The sequence below is a fragment of the Saimiri boliviensis genome, chromosome 1 (genome assembly GCF_048565385.1).
Source record: "Saimiri boliviensis isolate mSaiBol1 chromosome 1, mSaiBol1.pri, whole genome shotgun sequence".
Taxonomy (NCBI): Eukaryota; Metazoa; Chordata; class Mammalia; order Primates; family Cebidae; genus Saimiri; species Saimiri boliviensis.
The window spans coordinates 89,283,273-89,296,294 of record NC_133449.1 but is presented as its reverse complement, the minus strand read 5'-3'; the positions used below and the strand labels follow the sequence as shown (position 1 = coordinate 89,296,294).

The window sequence follows — 13,022 nt, the reverse complement described above, 5'->3', positions numbered from 1 at the left end:
TATTTTCATATACTTTCTGGCCATTTGTATGTCTTTTTGGAGACATATCCCAAGTACTTTGCCAATTACTAAATTGCATGATTTATTTTTTTGCTGTTGAGTTTACTGAGTTCCTTATGTTTGGGATATTAATTCCTTATCGGAAATACCGTTTGCAAATGTTTTCTCCTATTCTTTATGTTACCTTTTTACTTTGTTGATTGCTTCCTTTGCTGTGCAGAAACTTTAAGTTTAATGGTGTCTTACTTTTCTGTTTCTTTCTTTTTTTTTGAGACGGAGTTTCGCTCTTGTTACCCAGGCTGGAGTGCAATGGCGCGATCTCGGCTCACCGCAACCTCCGCCTCCTGGGTTCAGGCAATTCTCCTGCCTCAGCCTCCTGAGTAGCTGGGATTACAGGCACACACCACCACGCCCAGCTAATGTTTTGTATTTTTAGTAGAGACGGGGTTTCACCATGTTGACCTCGATTTGACCATGTTGGTCTCGATTTCTTGACCTCATGATCCACCCACCTCGGCCTCCCAAAGTGCTGGGATTACAGGCTTGAGCCACCGTGCCTGGCCTTACTTTTCTGTTTCTGCTTTTGTTGCCTGTGCTTTGCTGCCATATCCAAGAAATGATTGCCAAGACCAATGTTATGAAGATTTTCCTCTGCACTTATAAAACTATAAGAGTTTTATAGTTTTGGCTGGGTGTGGTGGCTCACCCCTGTAATCCCAGCACTCTGGGAGGCTGAGGTGGGCACATCATGAGATCAGGAGTTTAAGACCAGCCTGACCAACATGGTGAGACCCCATCTCTTCTAAAAATACAAAATTTAGCCGGGTATGGTGGCACGGGCCTGTAGTCCCAGTTACTCAGGAGGCTGAGGCAGGATAATCGCTTGAACCCAGGAGGTGGAGGTTGCAGTGAGTCGAGATTGTGCCACTGCACTTCAGCCTGGACATAGAGCAAGACTCCATCTCAAAAAAAAAAAGTTTTATAGTTTCAAGTCTTATGTTTAAATCTTTTATCCTTTTTTTTTTTTTTTTTTTTTTTTTTGAAGTGCAGTGGTGCAAACTTGGCTCACCACAACCTCTGCCTCCCAGGTTCAAGCAATTCTTCTGCCTCAGCCTCCTGAGTAGCTGGGATTACAGGAGTGCGCCACCGGGCCTGGCTAATTTTTTTGTATTTTTAGTAGAGATGGGGGTTTTACCATGTTGGCCAGGCTGATCTTGAACTCCTGACCTCAGGTGATCTATCCACCTCAACCTCCCAAAGTTGTTGGGATTGCAGGCATGAGCCACTATACCTGGCCTCTTTGATCCATTTCGAGTTGATTGTTGTATATGATATAAAACAAGCTTCTCCAGCCTGCAGCCCACAGGCCACATGTGGCCCAGGATGGCTTTGAATGCTGCCCAACACAAATTTTAAACTTTCTTAAAACATTATGAGATTTTTTTTCCCTTCTTTTCTCTTATCTTTTTTTTTTTTTTCCAGCTCATCAGCTATCATTAGTGTTAGTGTATTTTCTGGGTGACCCAGACAGTTCTTCTTGTTCCTCTTCCTTTTTTTTTTTTTTTAGACAGAGTCCTTCTCTGTTGCCCAGACTGTAGTACAATGGTGTAATCTCAGCTCACTGCAATATCCGCCTCCCAGGTTCTAGCGATCCTCCTGCCTTAGCCTCCCAGGTAGCTGGGATTAGAGATGCCTACCACCACTCTTGGCTAATTTTTGTATTTTTAGTAGAGATGGGGTTTTGCCATGTTGGCCAGTCTGATCTCGAACTCCTGACCTCAAGTGATCTACCTGCCTTAGCTTCCCAAAGTGTTGGAATTACAGACAGGTGTGAGCCACTGCACCTGACCTCAATTCTTCTTCCAGTGTGGCCAATGGAAGCCAAAAGGTTGGACATCCCTGATATATGGTAACAGTTTAGTTTCATTCTTTTGCACATGAATATTGAGTTTTTCCAACACCATTTAATTGAGACAAAGTTTCACTCTCGTTGCCCAGGCTGGAGAGCAATGACCCAATCTTGGCTCACCACAACCTCTGCCTCCCAGGTTCAAGCGATTTTCCTGCCTCAGCCTCCCAAGCAGCTGGTATTACAAGCATGTGCCACCACGCCCAACTAATTTTTTGTGTTTTTAGTAGATATGGGTTTTCACCATGTTGGCTAGGCTGGTCTCAAACTCCTAACCTCAGGTGACCTGCCCACCTTGGCTTCCCAAAGTGTTGGGGTTATAGGTGTGAGCCACTGCATCCAGACCTCTTTTCTTTTTTAATATAGGCATTTGTGGCTATAAAATTCCCTCTGGATACTGCTTTTGCTGCATCCCATAAGTTCTGGTGTGCCGTTTTCATTTTTTTTTTGTCTCAAGATATTTTCTAATTTGCTTTTTTATTTCTTCTTTGATCTGTTGGTTGTTTGAGACTATGTTTTTTAATTTTCACATATTTCTGAATTTTTAAGTTTTCCTTCTATTATTAATTTCTAGTTTTATTCCATTGTGGTTAGAAAAAATGTTTGTGTGATTTTAATCTTCTCACATTTGTTAATATTTATTTTATAAGCTAACATATGATCTGCTTTGGAGAATGTTCTGTGTGTGCTTGAGAGGAATATGTGTTCTGCTGCTGTTTGGTGGAATGTTCTGAATATGTCTAGAGTTTTGTTTAGTTTATAGTGTTCAGGTCCTCTGTTTCTTTAGTGGTCTTCTATTTGAATGTTCTATGTATTGTTGAAAGCATGGCATTGAAATCTCCTATTATTAATGAGTGGCTAGTTCTCCCTTCAGTTCACTCAATGTTTGCTTCATATATTTGGGTGCTCTGATGTTGGGTATGTGTGTGTGTGTGTATATATATGTGTGTGTGTGTGTGTGTGTGTGTGTGTGTGTGTTTTGAGACAGAGTCTTACTCCATCATCCAGGCTGGAGTGCAGTGACACTATCACAGTTCACTGCAACCTCTGCTCCCAGGTTCAAGTAATTCTCTTGCCTCAGCCTCCCGAGTAGCTAGGATTACAGGTGCCTACCACCATGCTTGGCTAATTTTTGTATTTTTAGTAGAGATGGGGTTTCACCATTTCGGCCAGGCTGGTCTCGAACTCCTGACCTCAGGTGACCTGCTTGCCTTGGCCTCCCAAAGTGCTGGGATTACAGTTGTGAGCCACTAGTCCTGGCTGGATTAATGTATATTTATAATTGTTATGTCTTCCTAGTAAATTGACTCTTTCATTGTTATATAATGTCCTTCTTTGTTTCCAACGATGGTTTTTGACTTAAAGTTTATTTTGCTTAGATATGGCGACTCCTGCTCGCTCGGATATCATTTTCATGGAATAACTTTTTCCATCCTTTCACTTTCAGCATATGTGTGTCCTTAAATCTAATGTGAGTCCCTTATAGACAGCATATAGTTGGATCTTGTTTTTTAATTTATTTTTAATCCACTTAGCCAACAATAGAATTTTAATTTTTAAAGGCCGGGCGTGGTGGCTCAAGCCTGTAATCCTAGCACTTTGGGAGGCCGAGGCGGGTGGATCACGAGGTCAAGAGATCGAGACCATCCTGGTCAACATGGTGAAACCCCGTCTCTCCTAAAAATACAAAAAATTAGCTGGGCATGGTGGCTCGTGCCTGTAATCCCAGCTACTCCGGAGGCTGAGGCAGGAGAATTGCCTGTACCCAGGAGGCAGAGGTTGCAGTGAGCTGAGATCGCACCATTGCACTCCAGCCTGGGTAACAAGAGCGAAACTCCGTCTCAAAAAAAAAAAAAAAAAAAAAAAGAATTTTAATTTTTAAACATTTCTTTGAACTTGGTTAATCTGTAAACCTGGATGCCTTAATATCCAAATATTTATCAGAACTAAAGACCTTTAGTAACTATTTCCCCCCTTCATTTTATATGCCTATTTTCTCTTTTTTATTATTTTTTAACAGAGACAACATATTTGATTCCTTGACAAGACCACAATCTGATCCCAAAGATGTGCTCCACAAACCCAGGCAACTGGGTCACCTTTGATGATGATCCTGCTTTCCAATCTTCTCAAAAGTCAAAGAATTTTCCTCTGGAGAATCAAGGTGTCTGTAGACCAAATGGACTGAAGCTGAACCTTCCTGGCCTCAGGGAATTTCCTAGTGGATCTTCTTCCACCAGCAGCACCCCTCTCTCCTCCCCCATTGTAGACTTTTATTTCAGTCCAGGACCTCCAAGTAACTCTCCTCTTTCTACACCTACCAAAGACTTCCCAGGTTTTCCTGGCATCCCCAAAGCGGGGACTCATGTGCTTTATCCTATTCCGGAATCATCTTCAGATAGCCCACTCACAATACCAGGAGGGGGATCTTCTTTACTGCCTCCCAGACCAACCTGTTTATCTCATGCGTTGTTACCCAGTGACCACTCTTGTACACATCCAGCTCCCAAAGTAGGCCTTCCAGATGAAATTAACCCTCACCAGGCTGAAAGCCTAGAATTCCAAAGAGATGATCTTCCCCAGTTTCAGTATTTTCGAGAGGACTGTGCTTTTTCAAGTCCATTTTGGAAAGATGAAGGCAATGATTCCCAGTTCACCCTTGACCCACCAGGCAGCAAAAAGATGTTTTCATCAAGAGACAGAGAGATGCCTATTGATCAAAAAAGCCTAAATAAATGTTCACTCAACTATATCTGTGAGAAGCTTGAACATCTCCAGTCAGCTGAGAACCAAGACTCACTTAGAAGTTTGTCTATGCACTATCTATATGCTGAAGAAAATGCCTCTGCCTTTGTCCCCCACACACTCTTCAGGAGTCAGCCAAAAGCCGGATGGTCTTTCATGCTGAGAATTCCTGAGAAGAAGAATATGATGTCTTCCCGGCAATGGGGACCAATTTTTCTGAAAGTTTTGCCTGGAGGAATTTTGCAGATGTATTATGAGCAGGGATTAGAAAAACCATTTAAAGAGATACAGCTTGATCCACATTGTAGGCTTTCTGAACCCAAGGTTGAGAACTTTAGTGTAGCAGGAAAAATCCATACTGTGAAGATTGAACATGTGTCTTACACAGAAAAAAGGAAATACCATTCTAAGACAGAAGTAGTTCACGAACCAGATGTAGAACAGATGCTGAAGTTGGGGTCCACATCGTACCATGACTTCCTTGACTTTCTGACTACTGTGGAGGAGGAGCTGATTAAGTTGCCAGCTATTTCAAAACCAAAAAAGAACTATGAGGAGGAAGAAATTTCCTTGGAAATTGTGGACAACTTTTGGGGTAAAGTTACAAAAGAAGGAAAATTGGTTGAAAGTGCTGTGATAACTCAAATTTATTGCCTCTGCTTTGTGAATGGGAACCTGGAATGCTTTTTAACCTTGAATGATCTTGAGTTGCCGAAGCGAGATGAATCCTATTTTGAGAAGGACTCAGAAAAAAGGGGGATTGATATTCTTGATTACCATCTTCATAAGTGTGTGAAAGTACAAGAATTTGAGCAATCAAGAATCATTAAGTTTGTATCTGTGGATGCCTGCCGTTTTGAGCTGCTGCGCTTCAAGACTTTGTATAATGGGGGTGACCTTCCCTTTTCCTTGAAGTCTGCAGTGGTTGTCCAGGGAGCATATGTGGAGCTTCAGGCTTTTGTCAACATGGCCCCATTGGTGCAGAGGTCATCCCATGCTGGTTCTTTAAGGTCCTGTGACAATATAATGATACACTTTCCTGTCCCATCGCAGTGGATCAAGGCCCTATGGACTATGAACCTCCAGAGGCAGAAGTCTCTGAAAGCCAAAATGAACCGCCGGGCATGTCTGGGGAGTTTATACGAACTTGAATCTGAACCTGTCATTCAAGTCACTGTGGGGTCAGCAAAATATGAGAGTGCCTACCAGGCAGTGGTATGGAAGATAGATCGGCTTCCAGACAAAAATTCAAGTAAATATTCAACACTCCGTTTATTTTCATGGGAAATAGCTTAAATGTTTTCACCTTCCTCCTTGGGTTGAAACCAGGTAGAGACAGATGGCAATTTGTCAGCCGAAGCCATGCTTTGGGGTAGGAGAGGGAACATTTAGCTAAACAGCTGGTTTATTTGTTTCCTTTTGCAGCTATTTCTACCAGATAAGTTTAACTGTTTAACATTTTAAAAAAATATCGGCCGGGCACGGTGGCTCAAGCCTGTAATCCCAGCACTTTGGGAGGCCGAGGCGGGCGGATCATGAGGTCAAGAGATCGAGACCATCCTGGCCAACATGGTGAAACCCCGTCTCTACTAAAAATACAAAAAATTAGCTGGGCGTGGTGGCATGTGCCTGTAGTCCCAGCTACCTGGGAGGCTGAGGCAGGAGAATTGCTTGAACGCAGGAGGCTGAGGCTGCAGTGAGCCAAGATTACGCCACCACACTCCAGCCTGGGGGAGAGTGAGACTCCGTATCAAAAAAAAAAAAAAAAAATCATACAAAATACCATGTTAGGCTAGGAATTTGTTGTGGATGGCAGCACTAACAGAAAATTCGTTGATATCCATGTCTGAGATTAACCCATCAACTTCAAATGCTAAAAATGTTTCTAATATAGCTGAGATTCCCTAATTATTCTTTTTTTTTTTTTTTGAGACGGAGTTTTGCTCTTGTTACCCAGGCTGGAGTGCAATGGCGTGATCTCAGCTCACGGCAACCTCCGCCTCCTGGGTTCAAGCAGTTCTCCTGCCTCAGCCTCCTGAGCTGGGATTGCAGGCAGGCGCCACCATGCCCAGCTAATTTTTGTATTTTTAGTAGAGACGGGGTTTCACCATGTTGACCAGGATGGTCTCGATCTCTTGACCTCGTGATCCACCCGCCTCGGCCTCCCAAAGTGCTGGGATTACAGGCTTGAGCCACCGCACCCGGCCTTATCCTGCATTTCTTTTTTTTTTCAGACGGAGTTTTGCTCTTGTTACCCAGGCTGGAGTGCAATGGTGCGATCTTGGCTCACCGCAACCTCCGCCTCCTGGTTTCAGGCAATTCTCCTGCCTCAGCCTCCCGAGTAGCTGGGATTACAGGCACACGCCACCATGCCCAGCTAATTTTTTGTATTTTTAGTAGAGACGGGGTTTCACCATGTTGACCGGGATGCTCTCTCTCTCTTGACTTCGTGATTCACCCGCCTTGGCCTCCCAAAGTGCTGGGATTACAGGCGTGAGCCACTGCACCGGCCCTAATTATTCTTTAAAGATCTGTCATTGTCAATGTACCAGAACTTTTTTTCATTCTCAGCCAATACCACTTCTTCCTTAGGTTTGCTCCCTGCTCTTTGAAATAAGACTGCTTTCACTTTTACCCAAATTGATTTTTGTTGACTGAATTCACTTGGCCATCTCAACTGTTATTGCTTTTGTATTTGAGACAGGATTGCACTCTTGTTATCCAGGCTGGAGTGCAGTGGCATGATCATGACTCACTGTAGCCTCTACTTCCCAGGCTCAAGTGAACTTCCTGCCTCAGCTTCCCCAGTACCTAGGATTACGGATGCATACCATCGTGCCTGGCTAATTTTTTGTTTTTTTTTTTTTTTTTGTTTTGTTTTTTTTTAGTAGAGGCTATGTCTTCCTATGTTGCCCAGGCCCGTTTTGAATTCCTGGGCTCAAGGAATCCTTCCACCTTGGCCTCCCAAAATGCTAGGATTGCAAGTGTGAGCCACCATGTATGAATGGCCTTAACTGATTGTTTTAGAATTCGGTGGACACACTTGAGTGTTAAAAATTCAGTTAATTTTTAAAAATTTTGCAAAGAAAACCATTATCTAGAAGTCAGAACTTGAAAAGACAATTATAGTATCGCATTTATTTTGGAGGAGTAAGTTAGTGGTGGGCATAATAGAATAAAGTCAAAAACCAAATTTTAAAATTAGAGCTGTTCCCTATTTTAGTTGAGTGTTTTTTTTTTTTTGTTTTTTGTTTTTTGTTTTTTCCCTAGCAGAGTGCTGGTCACTGGTCTCGAGTTAAACTGGGGGCAGGGTTGGGAGGCCTGAGTTGATCCACCCGTCATTCCATCCATCCATCCATCCATCCAAACCTTTACTGAGCATGTACTGTGTACCAAATGCCACATCAAGTGCTGGGGATAAAGATAAATAAAAATCGGATCCCTGTTTCCAGATGGATCCTTGTTTCCAGTTAGCTCCCAGCTGCTGCAGTCCTTCAGAGAAATTTAAGCTTGCCTCCCCAGGTTGCGGACTTAAGAGGAAGCATTTTTCTTTGGGGTGGCCTTAAGGCAGTGTTTTTAAAACCGACTATATTATTATTATTATTTTGAGACGGAGGCTCACTCTGTTGCCCAGGCCAGAGGGCAGTGCGATCTCACTGCAACCTCTGCCTCCCGGGTTCAAGTGCTTCTCTTGCTTCAGCCTCCCAAGTAGCTGGGACTATAGGCGTGTGTCACCATGCCTTGCTTATTTTTGTATTTGTAGTAGAGATGAGGGTTTTGCCATGTCGGCCAGGCTGGTCTTGAACTCCTGACCTCAAGTGATCCACCTGCCTTGGCCTCCCAAAGTGTTGGGATTACAGGTGTGAGCCACTGCACCTGGTCAGACCTGACTATATTAGAATAGCTTGAGGGCTTTCAAATAATCTCAATGTTCAGGCTCCACTTCACGATAATTAAATCGGAATCTCTCGGAGGGGAGGGAGCCAGGGGCCAAGTATTTGTTTGAAGATCTCTCCAGGTGAACCTAACATGTAGTCATGGGGAAGAACACTGCTCTCCAGGTGTCGTGAAGTTGTAGAACCAGAAGAGCAAGCCCCAGACTACAATTGACTTGGGCAGCAGGGACTGCATTCTGGAGGCCATGGGACCACCTTGTCTGTGACTCTCTGTTTGCTGGTTTAGCATCTGTTGACTGATGGAGCTTGAGCTATGGGCAGGATCCTGCAGGTGAGAGATACAGGCCTGGTGAGCTGAGGAGCTCCGGGACGCTGTGTAGAGGGAAGTTCCTATACTGTCTTCCTTCCTGACACCCCACACCCTTCTTCATTAATGCCAACTTTCATCCCACAGCATTCTCAAGACTCGCATTAATTATGTTCTGTTTCCCCAAACTGGCAAGGATAGCTCAGACTTAGGGCAGGGTGAGGTGGTGATGGTGCAGCGTGGCCACAGTGAATGGCCTCAAACAGCATCTTCTGATTAACTCCGCTGTGATGGGAGGGAAGGTCAATATCTTCCATGATATAATCCATGAAGATAATGTCTCCTGCTTTCTTTTTTTTTTTGAGATGGAGTCTTGCTCTGTTGCTCAGGCTCGAGTGCAGGGGTACGATCTCTGCTCACTGCAACCTCTGCCTTCTGGGTTTAAGTGATTCTTGTGCCTCAGCCTCCCAAGTAGCTAGGATTACAGGCGTGCGCCACCACACCCGGCCTAATTTCTTACATTTTTTTGTAGAGGCAGGGTTTCATCATGTTGGCCAGGCTGGTCTCTAACTCCTGACCTCAGGTGATCTGCCCACCTCAGCCTCCCAAAGTGCTGGGATTACAGGTGTGAGCCAGCATGCCCGGCCCCTGCTTTCTTTTATAACTTGGCTAGAGAGGCAAACTGAACCACATGCAGATTATCTTTATGCCAGGGAAACCAGTTTTGAGGTCTTCATACAAGGTTCAAAATGGTTTATTCTGAAAGTTATTTGTGCTAGTTTTAGGTTAGAGGGGTTAAACAAAATCAGAGTATTGGCTTTCATTTTGCTAAACAAAAAGGGAAAGAGAAGCAGGCAGAAAGGCAGGCAGGCTGGAACGGCTACTGGAACCTCCTGGATCTGCAGGCTTCCTGTGAAATCTGATGATAAACTAACTCCTGCTGTTTTCCGTTGATCCTAGAGATGGTCACAGGGACTGGAACAAAAGGTCCAAAGCAGTTTGCATAGTCTTGAAGTGGTAATTATGCTTTTGAGAGAGCAGCACAACTGGCTCAGCCTGCAGGCTTGTCCACCTGGTGTCAGAGGCCCCCTCTGCAGTCCATTCCTATTGCTCTACTTAGAGCAGATGCATTCCAGGAGGCCCTAAAGAAACTAAGCCCTTGGCTAAGCCTGGCCGGGATAACCACAGTTTGTTTTTTTTTTTTTTTTTTTTTTTTTTTTAAACTGAGAACCCATACCAATCATCTTTCTTAATTTTGGAAGTACAGACATATATAAAGCTTCATGTGAAAATAATCCTGTTTATAACCCTGCATTTTTTTTTCAGAGTTAATGATGTAGTTAACTGATTCAATCAATTTATTGAGAAGGAGGCTCACTCATTTATTCCACAAACATCTACTAAGTTTCTTCTAGTTATAGGCTGTGTGCTGAGTGCTTAAGAGATACAGACACAAACATGATTCCGACTCTACTAGAAACTTAACGTCTAGAAGGTGAGACAGACTCTGAAACAGCTACCCAAAGGCACTGTGGGAAAGTGCACAGTTTCAGGCTTGTACAAACATGAACACTTAGGGATTCCAGAGGAAAGGGTGATAAACTGCCTGGGGACTAGGGAGGGCTTTGTGGAAGAACTGATGGCTGGGAGAGTCAATAGAGTTTCCATCAAAGAAAGAAACAGCAGAACCACAGGTGTGTACGTGGGGAATCTTGCCTCAGTTTCAGAGCTGAGGGAATGGTGGGGGAAGAGACCAGTGTATTAGGACCAGTGGGCCATGCTGTGGGATGTGAAGTTTGTGTGTCACCAGGTCCTCAGGGTTGTTTTCAGGCATGATTGCTACAGAATAATATCTTGTTCCAGAAAGGCTGGCATGCAGTGCAGAGGAAAGATTTATATCTTCCATGATATAATCCATGAAGATAATGTCTCCTGCTTTCTTTTTTTTTGAGATGGAATCTTGCTCTGTTGCCCAGGCTGGAGTGCAGGGGTATGATCTCGACTCACTACAACCTCTGCCTTGCGGGTTTAAGCGATTCTCGTGCCTCAGCCTCCCAAGTAGCTAGGATTGCAGGCGTGTGCCACCACACCTGGCCTAATTTCTTAACATTTTTTTGTAGAGGCAGGGTTTCATCATGTTGGCCAGTCTGGTCTCTAACTCCTGACCCTACTAATCAGGCTCTGTGAAGGTGAGGCCCAGTTATTGATGTTTATAAAGGCTCATGTGGCCAGAGTTGAGTACCGACCTGGTCCCCTAGGCAGGGATCATTCTTTCATTCTTGCTCTGTGTATCCTTGTGTCTTCTAGAACTCTATGATTGCCCTCCCATGAGTGTTTATTTTTGAGATGGAGTCTTGCTCTGTCTCCCAGGCTGGAGTGCAGTGGCGCCATATTGGCTCACTGCAACCTCCACCTCCCAGGTTCAAGAGATTCTTCTGCCTCAGCCTCCTGAGCAACAGGGACTACAGGCGCATGCCACCACACCCAGCTAATTTTTAGTAGAGACAGGTTTTCACCATATTGGCCAGGCTGGTCTCGAACTCCTGACCTCATGATCCGCCCATCTCGGCCTCTCAAAGTGCTGGGATTACAGGCATGAGCCACTGTGCTCAGCCTCCCATGAGTATTAGCAGTGGAGCTCACCAAGAACAATGACAAGAATGGACATTTCCAGAGAAACTGGCTGGATTTGATCTTTGCCTTCAGGAATTCTTTTGTAAGACTGTCATATCACCAGGCCCACACAACATTTTACAAGCATTTCAGTCAATTACACAGTGATAATTCACTGAACAAATCCTTTGGGATCACAGCTGCTTTATTGAGATTAGGTCTCTGCACAAGAGGAGGCCCAGGGAAAACAGTGGGGCTGTGTCAGGTGGAGTCCAGAGGGCATGATGCAGCTGTGAGCCTGGCTTAGGGCAGGACATTTCTGTGATTACAGGGCTCTGCACCAGGCTTCTCTGTTAAGGGGGTTGGGAGAGTAATGCAGAGTGAGAGGGTGCCAAGGCAGGCTATAACCTAATTTGCTTCTTGAGAAGTATGGAAAGAATAAGGTTGGAGCAGAGGGGAAATCTGTCCTAAGGCAATGCTTCTCAAACTTTTGTGTGCCCAGGAATCACTTTGTTAAAATGCGGGTTCTGACTGAGCAAGTGGGATGTGGAATACTGTGATTTCTGACAAGTGCTGACGTGATGGCAACACATCTAGCCCAAGGAACACACTTAGAACAGCAGGATCCCAGAATGCATCTCTATTTTTCTATATGACTTTTAGATCAGTTGTGCATTTAGAGAATGTAAAGTTTTTTAAAAGCTTTTTACAATTTTATCCTTTTCAAGGTAGCTTCTGAAAAACTTGTATTATTTGAAAAAATACTTCAAAAATGGAAACTGAAAGAAAAAATGTATTTTCTGCCTCAGCCTCCTGAGTAGCTGGGACTATAGGCACTTGCCACCATGCCCGGCTAATTTTTGTATTTTTTAGTAGAGATGGGGTTTCACCTCCTCTGAATTCACTTACCCATCCCTTGCATCTTACTGCCACTGCCTTTGCTCAGCATCCCTCACCTTTTCCCAACTTCCCTGTGTCTATAATTTGCTCGTAAATCTTTCACTTTTAGCACTGGAGTGCAGCGATGAGATCTCAGCTCACTGCAACTTCTACCTCCCAGGCTCAAGCTATGCTTCCACCTCAGCCTCCCAAGTAGCTCTGAGCACAGCAGGTGCCACCATGCCTGGCTAATTTTTTGTATTTTTGGTAGAGATGGGGTTTTGCCAGTTGCTCAGGCTGGTCTCAAACTCAGCTCAGGCAATCCACCCGCTTTGGCCTTCCAAGTGTTTGGATTACAGGTGTGAGCTACCATACCTGGCAAGAATATATCCACTAGTCTATACTCTAATTATAAAACCGTTTTTTTTTTTTTTTTTTTTTTTTTTCCTTCCTGGGAATTTGAGGGATCAGGACTGACCTTTTTTATTGGAGAAATCACTTACCTGTGATTTCTGGAAAGGTGGGGAGGGTTGCTGGTCTCTTAATGTCTCTTCTAAAAGCTTGTCAATGCTTAGTATTTCTTCAATAGTGGGCAAGTCTTTTATTGTACAACAAAGGTTTGCCTGAGGCAGTAGCTCACAGACTTCATTCATACTAAAGTGTAAAGGACAGT

The 13,022-nt window shown here is 44.1% G+C and overlaps 1 protein-coding gene across 5 annotated transcripts in view; it reads left to right on the top strand.

Annotated features, from left to right (window-relative positions):
- Window positions 1-13,022, top strand: part of STON1 (stonin 1) — a 65,779-nt gene that overhangs the window by 40,977 nt on the left and 11,780 nt on the right. For all 5 annotated transcript variants that reach the window (XM_074400279.1, XM_010333610.3, XM_074400278.1 and 2 more), the window contains one exon: window positions 3,930-5,906. In XM_074400279.1, coding sequence (XP_074256380.1) covers window positions 3,977-5,906 — 1,930 coding nt within the window. In that variant the 5' untranslated portion in view covers window positions 3,930-3,976. The remainder of the gene's footprint in view (window positions 1-3,929; window positions 5,907-13,022) is intronic.